Raw genomic sequence first — 21762 nt, 5'->3', positions numbered from 1 at the left:
TTTCTGAGAGATGTTGGGCTAATGTGCCTCTCCAGGCACCACATCCTTGTGGTTCTGGGCTGAAGGACTGTTAATGAGATTTATGTATTTTGGCTTGATCAGGTAAAACTCATTTTTGAAAGTCTGCTATTCAATTTAGGAAAAACAAGTGCCACTTAAAGCCCATTTGAGGTCACATCTAATTGCCTTCTCATTTTATTGGATAACGATAAAACAAAGACGGTTGGAAATTCATAACTTAAACTTGGTGGACAAGTTAGACATGGCCTGGAGTTTATTTGCATCAAATATGGTCCAATTGCAAAGTGGATTGTGAATTTTATTAATTGCTAGATGTACCCAGCATTGCCAGTCATCAATTACGCATAATTATATTTTAATTAAGGCAGAGTTCTTATTTATTATAAACAGAAATACTGTAGGTATTAAACATAACGTTAAATTCCCTAAAAAAATAAATAATGAAGAAACAGAATGAAATTGATACATGTGTGCATGCGAGTATTATGTTTCTTTTCTGAACAATTCAGTTTTTCTAAATAAAATAAAAAATACTCGAACTGAGATTGAAACTAAAACTTAAAGACTGAGTCAAGTACGATAACCATTAGGCCGGCTTGACATGATCTTTAAAGTGTTTTCAAACCAATTTATACTTATGTTAAGCTGTTATATTTCATGACTGCATATGCACAGTCATGAAATAGATGAAAACAGATAAAAATCTGATGACCCCCCCCCACATACCATTTAGCAGCCCCTTCTTCCGGGTGAAAACCAATTAAAGTTTTACACATGTCTGAATACCCTATATACCAAATTTGAAGTCTGTATATCAAAAATTCGTTTAGTATATAGGTTGAGAAGTGTCCTCACTTTCATAGATGGCATTCACCCTGTGCATCAACTGCGTTACGTGTCTGAATTTTTTAGATAAAGATTGATAGCAGTGTTATTTGCGTTTCGGTTGATGTAACCTCCAACCTTCTTCAGATGTATGGTGTCAATCTCAGGAACTGTACAGAATTTCGAACGGAACAGTTTATTTAATTCATGGTGATAGCGTGCTCTCGCTATTTCAGCCATGAGTAAAAGTCGTACGTAATTCGCAATTGTATTCTTAGTATCAACCACACTGAAGATTGAACCTTCAACCACCAGAAGAGTGTCCCTTACCTAGTACTTTAGTTGTTATGCTGAGTGCCCGTTTGAAATTCTGTGCAAATTCCCGTAGTTCAAAAGGATACACCTGAAGTTACATCGACTAAGACATGAAAACAAGACTCAAGATGCGAATCATCGTCTGAAAAATCCAAATTGTGTTCATCTGAAAATGTAAACTTTTGATTAAAAGAACAGGAGTTGAATCGAAAAAAAATGAAAGTTCAACCAAAAACTGAAATGATATCAGATTTATTTGCATTAAAATGAAATACAACGAATATATGCATGTGTAGGCGGCTTTTTTTTTTTTTTTTTTTTGAAACCATTTCTTTGCAGTCAGATTCATTTTTCTAAAAGACAGTTTTTGCGTCAAAGGTTGAAAAGAATTTAATGTCTGATGAAAATGGAATTTTTTCGCAAAACCAATCCTTCATTTTCAGATGAAGTTCTTAGCAACCAAAAAAAAAAAAAAAAAAAAAAAAAATTTTAAAAGGAAATTTTTGTAAGTCATTTCGTAAAAGACCGGAAATGCCGATTTGTATCTCGTCGTCCTCTAAAAGTCGGTTGGAATCTGAAAGAGAAAATCCAGAATAAAATAAAACATTGAACACGATTGAATAAAAAGAAATATTTGATTGGGATTTGACGTTTCTGAATTTTTTAGATGAAGATTGGTTATTTGGATTCATCGGATTACTGTTTTCATCTTGAGTGTCATTTTTCACAATGTTTCCGTCAATATAACCTCCGATCTTCTTCAGGTGTAACTTGTCGAACTTGGGAATTTGGACGGAATTTCGAGCGGAACCCTTTATTTACTTCACGGGGGTTAACATGCTCTTGTTCTGTCAGCCATGACTGGAGAAGTCCTAAGTAATTCGCAATTGTATTTTTCGGTCGGCCACATTGAGCACGCTACCCCCGTGAAGTAAATAAAGGGTTCCGCTCGAAATTTCGTCCAAATTCCCAAGTTCGACAAGATACACCTGAAAAAGGTCGGAGGTTACATTGACCAAACCGTTGTGAAAATCACACTCAAGTGGAGAACAGTAATCCGATGAATCCAAATAATACAAATAAATTGGGAACGCTCATGCACGTGGCTGATCAATCCTGAAATTTTAATTGGTAAAATATTTTTTTTTTTTATTGCATTTTCACACCAAACAAGGCATAGTGTCTCTTTAAAGTAGGAGTCTATTTGTAGGGGTATTATGTAGGGAGTTGAGCAGCAAGATGTCTGTTTACATTACACTTGAACTTCTGCATATCAGTACTGTCAGGGAAGCAGGAACCTGGAAGGGAGTTCCAAAGTCTAGCAGTTCTAGCAAAGGTGGCTTTTTTACATCTGAGGATTTCTACTGTGTAGGGGTGGAATTTTGCTGCTTGTCGGATTTGTTGGGGGGTATTTATGTTGAGGGGGTACATGGGCTTGTAATTCTGTTGGAGCACCTACGATTAAAATACTTGTAAAACAGGAAGAGGGATGCAACATTTCGTTGATAGGACAGTGATTAAGTTGGTGATTCTCTTCTGAACCCCGTCCAAGAGGCAGAGACTAGTAGCAAATGCATCAGCCCAAATGTGACAACAATACTCCATACATGGGTGAATGGAGGCCTTGTAGAGGTACTGGATACTTTCAGGCGTAACTTTTTTTTTTTTTTTTTTTACTACATGGAGGTCACCACTTATCAAGGTGCGAAGACCACTCAGGGATAAGGGTTATTGTGTTTACAGTAATCAATGAGATAGTATTGTAGTAATCATTAGTATTGGGGTTTTTGATAGAGTGTCTTACTTAAGGGGACGGTTTGTCAGGAGTTTGTTTATGTTGGACTTGAAGATGTCCAAGTTGTAGTCAGGTGGGAAACAGGCAAGCGGCAGAGAGTTCCACTGGCGTGCGGTTCTAAGAAAGAAGCTTTGCTCATGGAATCTACTTTCTAGCACGATAGGGAGAGAGCCCACCTTCTTTGCAGCAGCCTTAGCAATGCCCTCAATATATCTGTTCCAACTCATGTTCCCCGTGAAAGTTAAGCCAAGGAGTCTGACCGAAGTACTTTCAGGTAATGTATCATTAGCCATGACTATTAGTGGTTGAGAAGGTTTCTTATAGTCATTAAACAAAAGAGGCTTAGTCTTGACAGCATTGAATGTTTCTGACTTTGTAAATCATCTACTAAAATTATATGTATATAACAAAAGTCTATATTCCAAATTTCAAGATGTTGACCATCTTACCATTTATTCTTTTAAAAGATGGCGAATAAAAGGAGAAAAGGTAATTTATCTCCCAATTTTTTGGATTTTGTAATCAATTCCCATATGCATTTATTTTCTTTTAAAATTGATAAGTGGTTTTTCTTCTGATGAGTTAAGGGCAGAATAAATTCATTGATTGATGTAATAAATGATTTTGCGTTACAAAACAGGTGCTATCGAGAATTGTGCATGTCAACGTATTTAAAGGAATAAATGGTAAGATGGTCAACATCTTGAAATTTGGAATATAATCTTTTGTCATTTATTTGTTATATGCTCTGTAATTAAATTGAGCTTCATAAATTGAAGGATTGGTATAAATAAAAGGTGAAATATAATTGAAGAAACATTTCCATATATATATATATATATATATATATATATATATATATATATATATATATATATATTACTCTGCCTGTCCGTTTCACTTTTCTCCAAAACTACTGAGCAATTTGTCTGCAATTTTTGTGTGGGTGGAATATTCTTATAAAGTGCAGTGAACAAAGCATTATGGTATCCATTTGATGGATTACTTACTACAATACCAAATTTATTTTAGAAATTTGACAAAGCATTCATTCTAAATCAATGGGTTACAACTTTTGCCCATTTTTAACATTAAAAAATCTAGTATATATATATATATATATATATATCTTCGCGCATATTTTATTGAAGAGGATCTTCGTTCTTCTTTTTATGATTTTTCTTTTGGATTTTTCTTGTTTTCGTACAAGTAACATTTTGTTGTGGGATCCAAAGTTCTTATAAAGTCCCCTAGTTTACCGAACGTTTTCGGTCTCGATTGACCATCGTCAGGGTTGTTCTTCCTGTGCATCCTACTTATTGATTGATTTGTTCTCTGTCGTTTTACTGTTTTTATTACTAATTTACTATGTGTAGTTTCACCTAATTTGAATTTTTTTTTTCTTCTTTTTTTCCCTTCCTCTTCACCTTTATCGTGTTAGAAAAAAAGCCATTTGATGTAAGGAGCTAACAAGAATGAAAGATGATTATGGCAAAGATGGAAAATGTTGGCATTAGTCTTGTAAAGATCAAGGTTATAATTAGGAGGAAAACAGTCAGTCAGATGAGAGTTCCCCAAGCTCATTTGTAAGGAAATAATTCTTGACTTCCAATTCTCTATTCATTTTTACTTGATGAAATTCAAAATAATTCACTGTAACTTGACAAATGTTTCATGCAAAGCCAAACCAAGTTACGTTTAGGACTTAAAATACAACAATCATTGCAAAAGGATGATACAAAATACGAGAGAGTCATAAGCATCAGTCTATCAAGTCCAAAGTAGAAGAACAGAAACTTGGCTCTCATGAGTTTTGGCAAATCACAAACAAGGTTCTGAACGAATGTACATCCTCTATCCTGACCATTATCAACGGGCCTGATGTGATTTTTTCAGCAGCTGAGAAAGCCAAACTCCTTGCCAAGAACTTTGCAGCAAACTCGACCCTATACGATCGGTGCCACCTACCTTCCGAATTTCCTCAAAAGACCGAAAATAATCTTGAGCGACATCCATGTATCTGTTTCTGATATTGCCACACTCATCAAGAACCTTGACGCGAGCATGATTACAAAATCCGAAAATTCGGAGAGAAGTTAATCAATTTATTAATACGGGAATTTAAATTTTAGCGACTTTGCTTAAAAATTCAAACATGACGTAAGAAAAGAAATATTTACGGTGATTGTAACTTCTCTTCCAGTTTTCAGATTTTGTAATCATGCCTATATGCACTTATTTTCTCTTTTAATGAATTGATAGGTGCTTTTTCTTCTGAAGAGTTAAGGGCAGAATAAATACATTGATTGATATAATAATTAAATTAATGATTTTGCGCTACAAAACAGGTGCTGTCAAGAATTGTGCATGTCTTAAAGGAATTGTAAAATGGACATCTTGAAATTTGGAATATAGACTTTTGTGATTTAATTGTAAATTTTTTTTTTTAAACTTTGACCCCTATTATGACCCCTTAACATTTATTGTTTTGGGCTCAAGTCAAGTTATTAAGTTAGATCCATGTTCAAGGAGCCTATATCTAAAATTTCAAGTGTTTAGACCCAAAATTGGTGGAAGAGTTTGGTAGAGTTCTCAAAGGTCAAATCGTTAAACTTTGACCCCTTAACAGTCAAATTTCTGGCTGAAAACAGATTCCAAAGACTTTCCCAAATCTCAGTACCCTGTATATCAAATTTCGAGTCTGTAGACTAAAAATTGACAGAGTTATTGCGTAGGAAAATGTACACACACACACCTTCACTTTTATATATATACTAACAGGGAATACCCGGCGTTGCCCGGGTTTTTGGAGGTGTGTGTGCTTGGGCAGGGGTGGGGGGTGTTAATCAAAACAAGAATAAGCGAAGTAAATATTAAAAAAAAAACACAAACAAAACTAACATAAGGCAAACGAATGATGTTAAATGTAAAAATCGGAAAAACAAAAAAAGAAAACAGAAAAACGAACGTTAAAACTTCTTTAAAAAATCTGAATGAAAACCTAAGAATAAGCGAAATAAAAAAAACAGAAAAACGAACGTTAAAAAATCTGAAAAACACGTGAAAAATGGCTTAAATAACCTTACTTCAATATTAAAATTTTAAAAATTGAAAAAAAAGAAAAGAAAAAAAAAGACATCTCACACCACGATTCGAACCCAAAACCTTTAGATAATGAGGCCGCACTCTAAGCAACTGAGCTAAGACGACGTCCACGAAATTGTGTCGCTTTTTTAAATATTTAAAGTAAATCAGGTTATGATGTCATATGATGCATGCGTAGAAGCGAATTTGTCATGAGAGGAGGGTTTTTGCTGGCCCCCTCCTCTCCCCTGTAGAAAAGTGATGATTTCAGGGTGAAAAAAATTAACGTTTTTGGCCAATATTTCGATATTTGTTGTGCGCAGGTTGGAAGTTTAAAATGATACCGATCTGGCGAAAATCCGTAACCCATGTGGAAAGTTTTTGCGAGACATACAAACACACATACATACATACACACATTTTCACTTTTATATTTATAGATAATATATTAGTATACTTGAAATCTTTGAAGATGCTCAATTTGAAGACGAAAACGGTTTTGTTCACCTCATATCTGGTTCCTTTGCTTTCGCTGCAAACCAATGGCTACTGCTACCGCCAGTTACTCCGCCGGTTGCACTTGCTCCTCCAGCTCCTCCGCCTCCTCCAGCACCACCGCCAACTCCACCGCCTCCTCCACCCAGGGCTCCTGCAGCACCAGACAGTAGGCCTCCACCACCAGCACCACCTCCGCCTACACCACCACGGCCACCGCGCAACGAGAAGCGGCCATCTCGTCCGGCCCTTCGGTCAACCGTCGTCCTCTTGTCGATACTGAAAAAAAAAAAAAAAAAAAAAAAAAAAAAAAAAATTATTAATAGATGACCCGTAACCTGAAACAACAAAAAGATAGAACCAAAAAAAAAAGATTTATTATAAATTTTTATAAGTACAGTTTATTAATAGACGCCTCATCATCTGTTCAATCAGTATTTGTTGTATATATTTAGATTAGCAGGGCACCCGGTATTGCCCGGTTATAAAATACGCTTAAATATGATATTTAATTTATGCGGATTTTGTATATATTATTATAGAGTCAATTCTCTATCGATTATTGTAACCAATGTTTGTTTGTTTGTTCTTTTTCCCCAAAGGAATCACCACTTATCAAGGCCCGGAGGCCACTCGAAGATAAGGGTTATCGAGTGTACAGTAGTCAATGGGATAATTTCTTAGTAATCGTCAGTAGTAGAAATTTGGTAAATTGGATTATTTAATGGGACGGTTCATGAAGAATTTGTTTACATTGGACTTGAAGACAACCAAGTTGTAGTCAGCTGGAAAACAGGCAAATGGAAAAGAGTTCTACAGGCGTGCGGTTCTGAGAAAGAAGCTTTTTTCATGGAATCTACATTTCAGTTTAGGCACAGATAAAGAATTGGGAAAATTATTGACAGTGGTTTCAGCTAGACGGGTGTTTATCGTGAAAGATTGGCGAGGGGGGAACATAGATTGAAGCTCAGACGAGCACTTGCCATGGAAATAACGATAAAAAAAAAAACAGGCTCGCAACGTCTCTTCTGTGGAAAAGAGGTTGCAGGGAAGAGAAAAGCGCACCTCCCACTAAGCTACAAAGTCTATTTTGTACTCTGTCAAGGCAGGATAAGCTGCTTCTAGCAGCTCCTGCCCAGATATGGCAACAAGGGAGTTAAAAAAAAAAAATGACTTGGATGCCATCAGCTAGAGTCGAAACTGAAACCAAAACATATAGTGCTCCAGTCTTAGTCATTACCATTTAAACTATCAACAGCTTGATATGAAATAGCTAAAAAATAAATTAACGTTAACGTATAAATATATATATAAATACACATGCATACAAGGGAACTAAGTCAACATACATTTGTCAAGTTGCAATTTTGATAAAGAAATAGTCCATAAAAAATGCAATCATTTGACCCACCTTGTGCCGCTCTGCGACCTCGCATCTCTAAAAAGATGCAGTTTGAAAAAAAAAAAAAAAAAAAAAAAATGGAGAGACAGACAGACATACTGAGTTTTACAAGATTTAAGTTTACAATTACCCGAAGATTATAAGTGAAAAGGGGTAACGGCTAGACATCATTCTATCGTCATAAACAAGCATATAACACACCTTGGCTGAATTGTTTGCTGCATAAGTGTGAGAACCGGGTAGAAAAACAACATCGTTACAAGATAGAAAAATATGAAAATCTAAAATGAGAGCCGACCCGTGAAGGTTATGTTGTAATCATTCGAGTTAAAATTGGAGTAAGGGGTTTCCTTGCATATTTTCTATATCAACTTCGAGGCCAGTTTGGAATTAAAGGCTGCAAAAGAGTCAAAGGCAGTAAATGTCTCATAGAGATAACCGAACAATGTATAATGTGGGACTGAGCAGAAAGGAATATAATATGGTAATGTAACGTAGCATGGCCGTTACATTTTAACGATGTCTCTAGAGTTCAAGCCTCTCTCAGAACCCCACACTGTCTGGTACCGTCGCAAAGGAACAAACAAATAAAAATCAATTTGATTCAGCATTTTTTTTAAATGCAAATGAAATGCATTTATTTGTGGTTCTTCCAAAACAACGCATTTCATTATTTTTCCAAAGTCTCATTGTTCACACATATGCTTTTCTTAAAAGTCTCTGTCGTCACCACTCCAAACCGGTGATTTTCAAACGTTTATCTTGCTCGGCACGCATTTTGTTTCTCTGCCGATCATCTAGAGTGTTTATTCTCTATTTTTCCTGTGACGCAAGCTTGTGCACACTTGCTAATTTGCATACATGATTTTCGGCTGCTGCTGCTATTTTTACACACGCTCTGTTACAGTAATATATCAAGTGTTCACTGCATGGTTATCTTTATGAGAAAAAGAGGGTTTTTTTTATAAGAGAACATTTTAAGGCAACGAAGATGTGAGTCACTCAGCCGTTAAATGACATGGGAGATGTTAAGCCGTTAAATATTAATTTGACTGAAATGAGATCATGGGGCCTCATGTCAGTAAGGGAGGGGGGAGCGATATGCAGAAAAGCCATCAAGAGGAAGGTACCTGATGACCCAAAATTATCTAGTAGCCGAAATTAAATACTTTACAAGTGAAAACAGCTGATAAACACAATTATCTACAAGTCTACAAAGTTTTCTAAACAATATCTTCCTTTCAAATTCCCCCATATCCCCTTTTCATCTTAAGTATTTATGGCATTTTTATTTATACAAATTTCAGGGGGGAGTTTCTTTTACACAAGTAAAATAAATTTTCATCTTATTTTGATGTTATTATGATATATAAAATTTAAAATAAAATATGTACGTAAGCTAAATTACAAGGCAATATTATGTAAAATAAACAAATCCATTTACTACTATGGCAAAGAAGAAAAAACAAAAAATATATAAAATTCTGATAATGGCATATATTGTCGAAATATTAATTTTAAACAAATATTTGTTTATTTTGCATAATATTGCTTTGTAATTTGGCTTACAAACATATTTCATACTTATTTTATTTTACAATTTAAACAATGCTTATATCAAAATATAAAATTTAGTTTGTTTTAAAAACAATGACGTTTTATCATTAGTACTAGCAATGGAAAATTTGAGTTTAAAAGAAAAAAAATTTAAAGAATCATTTTTGGAATTGGAAATTAGGTTGAAAATTTTCTGATTCCAATATCCCCAAAAAGTTCTGAGTTTTTAGATTCCCAATTCTGATTAATTGTCCTACCATAGTGGAAGTTTTTTTTTGTTTTAAATCGTTTCAAACGTAATAGAAAATGAATGATTTGGATGAGAATTTAGCAATATTTACATTATTTTTCTTGTGAAATATTGCGATTTATTTTTTGGGGTGAATAGCACTAAATTCTCCCTCCTATCTCAACAAAAATAAAAATGTAGAAAGTGATTCTTGGAAGGATGAAATTATGAACTCAAAACACATGCGACATTATCCCACAAAAAAAAAAAAAGGAACATGGTAAACCTGAGAGGATGGGATCATGACGACAAACATATACTATACTGCACCTCCCCCACTAGAAAGTAATGCTTGGGATGATATGACACTACCCCACTTCCCTAAAAGGAATCAAGTAAACATATTAGGTTGGTGCAAAAACAATATCGTTTTCTCACATGTTACTTTTAATATTCATTGATATATATATATATATATATATATATATATATATATATATATATATATACCATATTATATATATATATATATATATATATATATATGTATATGTATATGTATATATAGCCATGTCGTATATTATTTTGAAGCGCGGTTTTCGCTCAATTGAATCATGTTATTCGTTACCATTCTCAGTCTCTTCAATCATTTTTTTCCAGGCTTTTCAACAGTATGGACAAAATTAAAATCCGCACGATTTTCTTGTTCCAGTTCAATATATCAATGATGCATTTGATCCAGGAACCACTAACAAATGTGTGGCACAACGGTAGTTCAAGAAATTTCGCAATGATGAGGAAAGCTTCGAAGATGAAGATAGTTACGGCCGGCCGACTGTGGTTGATAATGAACATTTGAAAGCCTTGATTGAAGCCAATCCTCGCAAAACCAAATGTTGCTGTTGAACTTAAGGTCGACCACACAACAGTCATTCGCCATTTAAAGCAAAAAGGGAAATCAAAACAATTGAATAAATGGGTGCCGCATGAATTGAACGATAATAAAGAAAATTGTCATTTTGAGGTGTCTTCTACGCTCCTTCTACGCAACAAAACGTCCCATTTCTCGAGCGGAGTGTGACGAGAAGTGGATCCTCTATGACAACCGCTGACGTTCAACAAAGTGGATGTTGGATGCCGGAGAAGCTCCACATCACTTCCTAAAGCCAAAATTGCACCAAAAAAAGGCTATGGTGAATGTTTGGTGGTCTGCAGCCAGTCTCATCCATCACAGTTTCTTGATTCCGGGTGAAACGATTAAGAAGCTCCAACGTATGTGCTCGAGATTGGTCGAAATGAAGAGACCAATTCTCCTCCTTGACATAGTTTGCCTGCATGTTGTTCAACTGATCCTGCAAATTGGGCTAAGAGACTGCCTCATCCGCCATATTCACTGGATCTCTCACCCATTATCACTTTTTCAAGCATCTCAACAACTTCCTGCACAAAAAATACTTCGAAAGCCGAGATGATGCTGAATCGGTCTTCAATGACTTCATCGCTTCCAGAACTCTGGATTTCTATACTAATGGAATAGATAAACTTGTTTCTCGTTGACAAAAATGTGTTGATTCTAACGGTTTTTATTTCGATTAATAAAGTTTATTCTGAAAGGAGTTATGATCTTTTGAAGTTAAACATCAAAAATCTTTATTATTACACCGACATAATAAAAAAAAATAAACAAATACTTCACAAAAAAAATAAACTACTTCACAAAAAAATAAACAAATACTTCACAAAAAAATAAACAAATACTTCACAAAAAAATAAATACTTCACAAAAAAATAAACAAATACTTCACAAATAAAAATACTTCACAAAAAAAATAGTTCAAAAAAAAAATACTTCACACAAAAAAAATACTTCACAAAAAATACTTCACAAAAAATACTTCACAAAAAAATACTTCACAAAAAAAATACTTCACACAAAAAAAAAATACTTCACACAAAAAAAAATACTTCACAAAAAAAACCAAACAAATAAAAAATACTTCACAAAAAAATACTTCACACAAAAAAATACTTCACACAAAAAAATACTTCACAAAAAAAATAAACAAAAAAATACTTCACAAAAAATACTTCACAAAAAATACTTCACAAAAAATACTTCACAAAAAATACTTCACACAAAAAATACTTCACAAAAAATACTTCACAAAAAAAATACTTTACACAAAAAAATACTTTACAAAAAAAAATAAACAAATAAAAAATACTTCACAAAAAAAATAAACAAATAAAAAATAAACAAATAAAAAAATAAACAAATAAAAAACACTAAAAGTTATTTTCTGTTGGAAATTGATTAGCTGAACCACATACCCTCCTCGAATGAACTGGCGTGGATTATTGAAATTCAGGCTTGTTCTGTTGCCATAAATATTAAGACCACCTCCACCTCCACTTCCACCACCCCCACCTCGTGTGTTCTGTGGGTAATATGACAGCACTGGCTTGTTAGTATTGTGACCTGAAAAAAAAAAAAAAAAAAAAAAAAAAAACAATAACAGATTTAGAAGACACTGTTGAACTCCATAAATGCCAGAAGGCATTCTACTCATAGTTTCTTCCTTCTAACAATTTTCTTGTCTTTTTTGGATTTGTTTTTCGTTTTTGTAGGTATTGTTATCAGTTTCCATCTTTTCTAATATTTGGAATCTATTTTGCGTGTTTATTGTTTGAGTTTCTTGTTTCCTGGAACGTTCTTTATTTATCGTTTTATTGCTATTTTTAAAAATTTTTTTTATTGTTTTGCAAGTTTCTGTGATATATTTTTAAGTGCTTCAGCTGTAGGCGGATCCTTATCTTTTTTGTTTTGGTTTATTATTTCTATTGTTTTATTTGAACCAAGGTATTTTTCTTCACGGCTATTTTGGAATTTTGGCCATTCTTCATGGTTTAATGAGATTAGTTTATTTATTAGCTCTTTAATTGTGTTGATGTGGTCTGTGTTTTTTGTTGTTTCAGCATATGTTCTATCTTTTAAATATGTTCCATCTTTTTTCCTAGCTCTTAAGAAAGTTACATCCGTTTTACAACCGTTATTTCTTTTGTTTTTCTTTTACATGGGAGTCACCTCTTATCAAGTCCCGGAAGCCACTCGGGGATAAGGGTTATTGCATATACAGTAATCAATGGGATAATATCGTAGTAATCGTTAGTAATGGAGATTCGATAAGGTGTCTTACTTAAGGGGGCGGTTGGTCAGGAATTTGCTTATGTTGGACTTGAAGACATCCAAGTTGTAGTCAGGTGGGAAACAGGCAAACGGAAGAGAGTTCCACAAGCGTGCACTTCTGAGAAAGAAGCTTTGTTCATGGAATCTACGTTTTGATTTAGGCACAGATAAAGAGTGGGGAAAATTATTGACAGTGGCTTCAGCTAGACGGGTGTTTTTTGCGAAAGATTGGCGAGGGTGGGGGGTACCAGAGATTGGAGCTCAGACGAGCACTTGCCATGGAAATAATGATAAAACAAAGACAGGCTTGCAATGTCTTTTTCTTTTGTTTACATTTTTACATATTTTGGAGTATGCAGGATGGTTTTCTCATGTTTTTATATTTTAATCCATTGGTACATTCTTCCTCCGAGTGGTCTGGCTTTCTATCCCCACACTTTCTACATGTTTTTTTTTTCCTCTGCAGGTTTCCTTGTGGTTTCCATACTTGTGGCAATTAAAACATCTTAGACGAGTTGATATATACCTCTCTACTTTTACGCTTAAATAACCAATTTTAACTTCTTTTGGCATCGTTGGGAAATCGAAAGCTAGTATATATGTATTTGTCACAATCAGCCTACCGAATCCTTTTATACGCCGTAATCATGTTGAACCACCCGTTCCCGTAAGATCACCGAAGTTAAGCAACGTTGAGCCTGGTAATTACTAAAATTGGTGACCAATTTGGGAAGTCCAGGTGCTGTATGCAGGAGGATGTCGAAACCTCCCTGCAAAAAGTTGCAAAAACCTAACGTCGTCATCTCCTCTAACAGGGGATATACATGCGACTGGGGACCACTTGTGAATTTCATACTCCCATGAAACTTTCGCCTTTGGAGGAAGCCAGTTAAACCCTGAATAGGGTTGGTGCTGACTGCACACGCACACCCTTTTATATTTATACGTATGTGGTTGATCACTACTTGTTTTTTCCGTTCTGTTTTTGTTTCTTCTTCCATTACTAGAGATAACTCGTAGCTTTGGATCACTCCTTTAGATATATTCAGTCTTTCATGTGGGAAGACTGCATTTGTATTCGTGGAATTTATCCATTTTGATCATCTTTCTGGTTGGTGACTTGTATTAAGATGTTTCCATTTTTTTTTTTTTTTTTGTTTTAGGAGTGCTTCTGTTGTTTAGTATTTTCTCTATTAGGAATCGTGATAACTCACCAATATTTTCTTTTCTAGTAATTCATTAATCAGGAATCTTGGAAAATTTCTCTTTTGTAGATGGTAAGGTAGATGACTATAAAAAAAGACTAATTATCTTATTTTTATCTGTATATCGGTAACGTTATTCCAGAAGTTAACTATAAGCCCCTCTCCCCCGAAAAAAAAAAACATATTTGTCATAAACTGTTCTCATAAGTCATAAAATTTTCTTTCAATCCTCTCATAATATTCTTCATCATTTAACTGACAATTCATTAACCCTTATTCTAGAGTTGTTTCTGAACTTCATAAGTGATCACTCATTTGTACGCAAAAAATAATCACCCTGAAAGAATGAAATAATAATAATAATAATAATAGTAGTAGTAGTAGTAGTAGTAGTAGTAGTAGTAAAAAAAAAAAAAATTAAAAAGAAAAAAAAAGGTGGGCATCATATTTTTTTTTTCCCCCCATGCACAGCCATGCTGCAGTAGCGGAAAATGGTGTTACAATTGTGAAATAACATTACTTACCAAATTGCCCAGCATTTCTACGACTATAATTTCCAGGTGGAGTGAAGAATCGACCACGGGTGAAACCTTGGTTCCGATCGAAGCCTCTTCCTCTTCCACGTCCCATTTCTTGGAAAATCAACGGAAACTGCAAAACAATATGAACATGGAAAGCTATTAGCAAAGAATTTCTTATGCAATATTACGCACACAACAACTAAAAAATAATTTGTCCATTTCAATTCAAGCATTATTTTTTATTTTCAAATATTTAAATGAATTCAACAATTTTGGCAGGCACCATCTGGTTTTAGTAGATTACTCCTACTTCCATCTCAAAATGACACCTTGTGACCCTTTGAGCGTCCAAGTCAGTATCTTGGTCATAGCGACTAGATGTGACTTCTTCATGCGGCAGTACCCTGTTTATTGTGCGGGTTGATCTTCAATTCGCGGTCAGGTGTTCGTCAGTGATTCTCGCGTCAGGGTTGATATGCTATCGCTTTGCTGGTCTGTCGTATGATAAAAAAAAATTCACAATTCTTTTCTCTCAGCAGAGTTTTTCACTGTCACCCAAGCACACCATTGATAAAAATAAAAGAATCATATCCACCCAACTTTCTCCAGTACTCTGGGAATCTCAGCCTCCCCAAGTCACAACCTCAAATCACATCCAAATCTTAACCTAGATTTTATATTTATTTGAACGAATTCTAGAAAGTTATAACATTTTTCAAACAACTTTATAAAATAATGCTTACAATAATGTTACTAAACTTCTATACAAAACAGAATTAAAATATTTTTTTATCTGTAAAATAACCAAAATAACTGAAATCATATTTACAGATAAAACATTTTGGGCATTTAGCAGAAAAGCCAACAAATAGAAAAAAAAAGGGGGGGGGGGTAAATAAAATTTAAATATATAACAAATAAATCTTACTAAAGGGAAGCGTCACTGTGACACTTATACAGTTAATTCCTATCTGTATTTTGTTTATTTTTGGACTTCTGAGCTATTATTGACACTCCAAAGACAACATGTTCTTGCCAGTTTAACTAACCAATTCCGTGTTTTTTAAACAGAATAAAAGATTTAAAATAATGTTAAAACACAAAAAACTTTTCCAGAAAGGTAGAAGAGTAACTTATGTTGCCTTTGGTAACATTTTTTTTGTTGTATATTTGAATGATTTTTTCTGTTCGTTGGCTGCTTTGCTAAATCCACATTTTATATCAATTCATAAAAACATTTTTTTTTTTTTACATACTTTTTATTTATTTATTTTTTTAAAATTCTTATGTTTTAATATGATTCCTCAAAGTTGTTGCTGGTTTAGCCATATTTTCGTATTTAAAAATAAAACTTCTTGATCAGTTAACATAATTTTTTGGAATATGATATTCTCTTTCCACCACAGATTTTTATAGTCATGTTTAAACAAATTTGAGATTTTCTGAATATCCTACCCCTCCTCGTGTTAGGAACGGCTTTCTAAAATCTAACAAATTTGAATTCTTGTGAATTATCTCCCTTATTTCTTCAGACTGTTTTTAAGATGGCGCCACAGGACAGTCAATCCTTGTTTAGGCATAAAATTTAATTTTCTTATTTTAAAATAAAACAATTTGATCAATTTACACAATTTTTGGAATATGATATTCACTCTCCACGGGTGCATGCATCAGACAGATTCCCCCCCCCCCCCATATGGGGTACTGGTGGAATTCTGGACAAGCACAAAATAAAAAACAGAAAAAAAAAAAAAACCCTCACCTTTTCTGGCCTCCGACTAATGCCAGTCGGCCCCATCAATTGCTGGCTTGTCTTCTGCAATTTGTTGAAGTCATCAACATGCATGGACGGCGGGCGACTTGTGTTAGGGGGTCGAGAACGGAATGGGTCAGATCGATTTGATGCCATGCCCCGCGATGCACCACGTCCTCCGCGTATTGAAGCCCCTGGGTGAGTGGGGGGGGAAAAAATAACAAAAATGTATGTTAGGTTTATGTAAATAATTTCATGTCAAATCTAAGAAGAAATCCCAAGCAATAAATCCCGAGAATGAATGTCTTTTTATGGACATCGCTTGAGACAAGGTATGAAGCCACTTAATGCAAGGAGCTACAAAAAACAAAAGATGATTATTGTAAAGACAGGAGACGTCTATTGATGTTAGTCTTAAAAAGATTAAGACTACAGGTAGGAGGAAAACAGTTAGTAAGAAGACACTTCCACAATTCCGCAGTTCTGGGAAACAAATTACTGCAATTTGTTGAAATCAACAACGTGCATGGATGGTATGAGACTTGTGTTCGGCACCCGAGAACAGTACAGATCCATTCGATCTTTAACGACACAAATCCATGCTAAAATATTTAGTTCTGGGATTGAGTTATGTTTAAGAATTCCGTTTTAAGTCTTTTTTTATGGAAATCGCTCTAGACAAGACATGAAGGCACTTGATATAAGGAGCAAAAAACAAAAAACAAACAAAAGACAAAAACAAAAAAAAGTACTTCAAGGTAAAAAAAAAAAAAATCCGATGAATGTTACGTGGATACATTTCAACCCAGAACAAGCCGCGCGTGCAGGGTCCTCCTCTTGTGCTGCATGTGAGATGACACCACAAAAAATATTGAAGAAATGATGAATGTGAGAAGTGTGAAGGGCCAACGTTGCCTTCACATTTTTGCCAAGTTTCAGAAAAATCTAATGGATGAATTTATGGGTTAAAAAGTGTAACTTTTGACATTCTGGGGCATTTGCGACCCCTTTTGAGCTCCTGGGAACGCCGAATCCCAGTGAAAATGGACAAACGATACAGTTTCATGCCTTAAAATGTGTATATTTGAATTCAGCACCATGGAAAACTACTATATAGACAAGTTCTTGAGTAATATGAAAAAAGAGCTACAAAAAGACATGTTTTTTTACCCATAAAAGTCCCAGAGGGATGCAAACCAGAATTTTGCCAGGGTCACCCATACTTAATTTATATTAAGAACAATGGCTTCCACATTTTGGCCAAGTTTCAGGAAAATCTAATGGATGGATTAAATGCTATGGGTCAAAAAGTGTCATGTTTGGCCATTTTGGGGCATTTTTTAGCACTTTTGAGCCCCTGGGGATGCCGAATCCCAGTGTAAATGGATAACGGTGCAGTTTTAGGCCTTAACACATGTATATTTGAGTTGACCACTGTGAAAAACCACTATATAGTCAGACATATCAAGTTCTTGTTGAGAAATATGAAAAAAGAGCCACAAAAAGGGCGTTTTTAGCACTGAAAGTCCCTGGGAGACACGAACCAGAATTTTGCCAGGGTCACCCATACTGAATTTATATTAAGAACAATGGGCTCCTCATTTTGGCCAAGTTTAAAAAAAAATCTAATGGATGGATTAAAAGTTATGGGGAAAAATGTGTCATTTTGGGGCATTTTTGACCTCTTTTGAGCCCCTGGGGGTGCAACAGGAATTTTTGTAAAAAAAAATTCTTTACTGTGCACATCTATTTAATGAAATACAATTTGTGGCAAAATTTCAGGAAAAACTAATGGACGGTTATCTGGCAATAGTCTGGACTAACGGATGCCACTGAAAACATAGATCCATATCCGATAAATCGGGGAGACCAAAACAGCAATTCTTTTCCCTTTATCAGAAACATCACTGAGGAATGTGAGGACTAAAGGATAAAATAGGAAGCGAGAGTTACAAGGTTGCTGAAAGTAAACCCAAAGACGGCTTTCTACTTTCTATACAATTAGCGGAATACTGGAATAAACTGAATAGATCATTTTATTTTAAGCTATTTTACCCATTAAAACATTATTTTACTCATTAAAAAATTATTTCACCCATTAAAACATTATTTTACCCATTAAAAAAAAAAACAAAGAAATCTTTCTACTGACTATATTTTCTTTGATATGTACAGCTTTAAACTGATATAATACAAATTTTCTGTAGATTTCAAGATTATAAATTATATAAATCAACAAATTTTTACAAAGCTCGAAAAAACATAAAACTTAATAACAATGTTCGATATCGTCTATTTTGAACTTTTTTTACCCCCAAAATATTTTTATTATTATAAATTAAAAAAAGAAATTTATCATAAATTAAAAAGAAAATTTATTATAAATAAAAAAAAATTATAAATTAGAAAAAAATATTATAATTATTATTATACATAAAAAATATTATAATTATTATTATTATAAATAAAAAAATATTATTATAATTATTATTATAAATAACAAATATTATTATAATTATTATTATAAATAACAAATATTATAATTATTATTATAAATAAAAAATATTATAATTATTATTATAAATAAAATATTATAATTATTATAAATAAAAAATATTATAATTATTATAAATAAAAAATATTATAATTATTATAAATAAAAAATATTATTATTATTATAAATAAAAATTATTATTATTATTATAAATAAAAATTATTATTATAAATAAAAAATATTATTATTATTATTATAAATAAAAATATTATTATTATAAATAAATATTATTATTATTATTATAAATAAAAAATATTATTATTATTATTATTATTATTATTATTATTATAAATGAAAAATATTATTATTATTATTATTATAAATAAAATATTATAATTATTATTATTATAAATAAAACTATTATTATCATAATTATTATTATTATGAATAAAACTATTATTATTATAATTATTATAAATAAAACTATTATTATTATAATTATTATTATTATAAATAAAACTATAATAATTATAATTATTATTATTATAAATAAAACTATTATTATAATTATTATAAATAAAAAAATATTATTTTTATTATTATAAATAAAAATATTATTATTATTTTTATAAATTAAAAAAAAATGATTCAGTTTTTTAAAATCTTTCTTGTCAATTTTCATTTGAAGATCTAATCAAGACAAGGTTCGGATCACAAATCACTGGCCACAACTTTCTCAACAAAAATGTTGAAGAGGAAGTTGAACAAAAAAAGATATTCACCAAATTTTTGCTTACTGCCTTTTCCGCGCGGAAAGTGAACCCCTTCAGAAGATTTTCGACGTCCAAGTCTAAAACAACAAAAAAGTATATAAACGTAAGCAACCAAAAAAAAAAAACAAAGAAAAGAAAAAGGAAAAATAGAAAAAGAAAAGTTTATTAAAAAGAAAGAACATTTTTTTAAAAAACTTTTTGGCTCGTTTGAAAAATTATGTTGATTCTATCTATCCATCCCCATGGTCTGGTTGGCCGGGGGGGAGGCGCCTCTGCAGAAATTCTCACTTGCTCTCTCCACTCCTGTCTGTCCTGTGCTATTGTAATGATGCTGCTGAGCCTCATGCCCATCCATTCCCTGATATTATCCTCCCATCTCTTCATTTGCCCGCCACGCCATCTTCCTCCTCTTACTGTCCCCAGCATTATTGTTTTAGCAAAAGCTGTTGATCTCATTGCATAGTAGCCATGCCACTGTTATTGCGCCATTTTCTACGGTGGTTAAGAGATTGATGGGCAAGATAACAAACAAACGGTATTGCATCAGCGTTTGAACGAATATCTTATGGAGAGATGACGGTGCTGAAATAGATAATGTCACACACTGATCTCGAATCACATTGCCACTCCAGTTCTTATTAGATCACTCAAGTTAAGCTGAGTTGAGCCTGGTAAGTACCAGATGGGTGACCATTTGGGAATATCATATGCTGTATGTAGGAGGACGTCAAAACCTCCATGCAAAAACTGCAAAACCCTAACAGCATCATCATCTCTAACAGGGATGTTCAAGCGACTGGTGGCCTCTGATGAATTTGATATTCTCATGAAACACCCTCCTTCAAAGAAAGCCTGTTCAACCCACCTAGGATAAGTGCCACTTTGGTACACATGATATGGTGCTGTTATGAGAGGACATTTGCCTTGCTTTTGGAATAATTTGGAATAATCAAGAAAATTCCATGCAGAAACCTATACAAGAACGCTGCACTAGTAGGCATTTCAGTTGTTAAGTTGCTGACTCATTGTTAAGAACTCTAGTAATGTTTCTAAGATGAAAATCCAGCTGAAAGAAACTCCTTAAAAGCCAACCATCATTTGAAAAAACTGGAATTTCGGTAAATACAAAGATTTCTGTATATTTTCTCATTGACCAAAAAACTATATCTTAATATTCTTATTGTTAGATTTACACATACGTAAAGCATTTGATTTGAAATTAGTAGTTGTTATCTTTCTTTTACCATCAACACTATAGATCTCATAATAGATTTCAAAGCTAATAACAGTACTACTAAGAATGTGTATTTCCTTGTAAACATTGTTTTGCTTCGGATTAAAATAAATATTTCTTTATTGCAACTCTGGGTTTTATTAGTTTTTCTTTTTTCTTTTCTTTTAATTTGTTGCACGTTCATATCCCTGGACAGACACGTAACAGTTCAAATCCGGTCATTTCTATAGCATCACTTTTGTTAATGGATATTTGCAATCATTATGTATGTAATGTTATGACCCTTTAGGCTGTGATCATAGCGTAGTATCTGTTAACTGTGGCAAGCGGGGTCAATGGTCAAAACATTATTATCATTGTATTCTTATTAATTGATTTGAGCGACGGATGGTCGCTGGATTAGTTACTATGATTAGAAGAATAAACAATTAAATTGGGGAAGAAATGATTGACGTGTGAATCGCAAAAGGAATGTGAAAATAGAAAATAGATGTAAACATTATTTTGGGGTTTTGAATAAAGAAATAATTAGATGTGGACATTAGGTTGGTCTGAGACATGTAATTAGGTGACGTAAGAGAACACGTGATGTAGTTAGTTTTGGAGAGATTCAGAGAGTTGAGGATTGACCATCAGAGCGGACAGACATCTAGACAGGGGTGGACAGACAGCTAGGGAGCAGGCTGTATGAACAGAAAATGTAGACTCTGTAGATCCTGTGAAAACCATTTGAGACAACTGTAATAAATTTATATTATAAAAATATAAAGAGTTGTTTTAATGGTTTCACAAATAAGAACAGATGTCTCAATTATATGGTGCTGATCGCTTCATGGTTCGTCACGGAGCAGCGGGAAGATACAGAAGAACTC

General features: G+C 33.4%; 1 protein-coding gene across 4 annotated transcripts in view; it reads right to left on the bottom strand.

Annotated features, from left to right (window-relative positions):
- Window positions 1-1397: 1397 nt before the first annotated feature.
- Window positions 1398-21762, bottom strand: part of LOC145259726 (protein virilizer homolog) — a 239719-nt gene continuing 219354 nt past the window's right edge. For 2 of the 4 annotated variants that reach the window (XM_080117416.1, XM_080117418.1), the window contains exons 39-44: window positions 19666-19733; window positions 16399-16583; window positions 14640-14766; window positions 12055-12202; window positions 6548-6814; window positions 1398-1735 (exon numbers count right to left, since the gene is read on the bottom strand). In XM_080117416.1, the coding sequence (XP_079973542.1) occupies window positions 1672-1735; window positions 6548-6814; window positions 12055-12202; window positions 14640-14766; window positions 16399-16583; window positions 19666-19733 (859 nt within the window). In that variant the 3' untranslated portion in view covers window positions 1398-1671. The remainder of the gene's footprint in view (window positions 1736-6547; window positions 6815-12054; window positions 12203-14639; window positions 14767-16398; window positions 16584-19665; window positions 19734-21762) is intronic. The other 2 variants (XM_080117417.1, XM_080117419.1) reach the window with 1 other exon arrangement.

This window comes from Euprymna scolopes, chromosome 35 (genome assembly GCF_053919585.1).
Source record: "Euprymna scolopes isolate OS-2025 chromosome 35, ASM5391958v1, whole genome shotgun sequence".
Classification (NCBI taxonomy): Eukaryota; Metazoa; Mollusca; class Cephalopoda; order Sepiida; family Sepiolidae; genus Euprymna; species Euprymna scolopes.
Note: the sequence above shows the minus strand (reverse complement) of the source record. Positions and strands in the feature narration are given on the sequence as shown.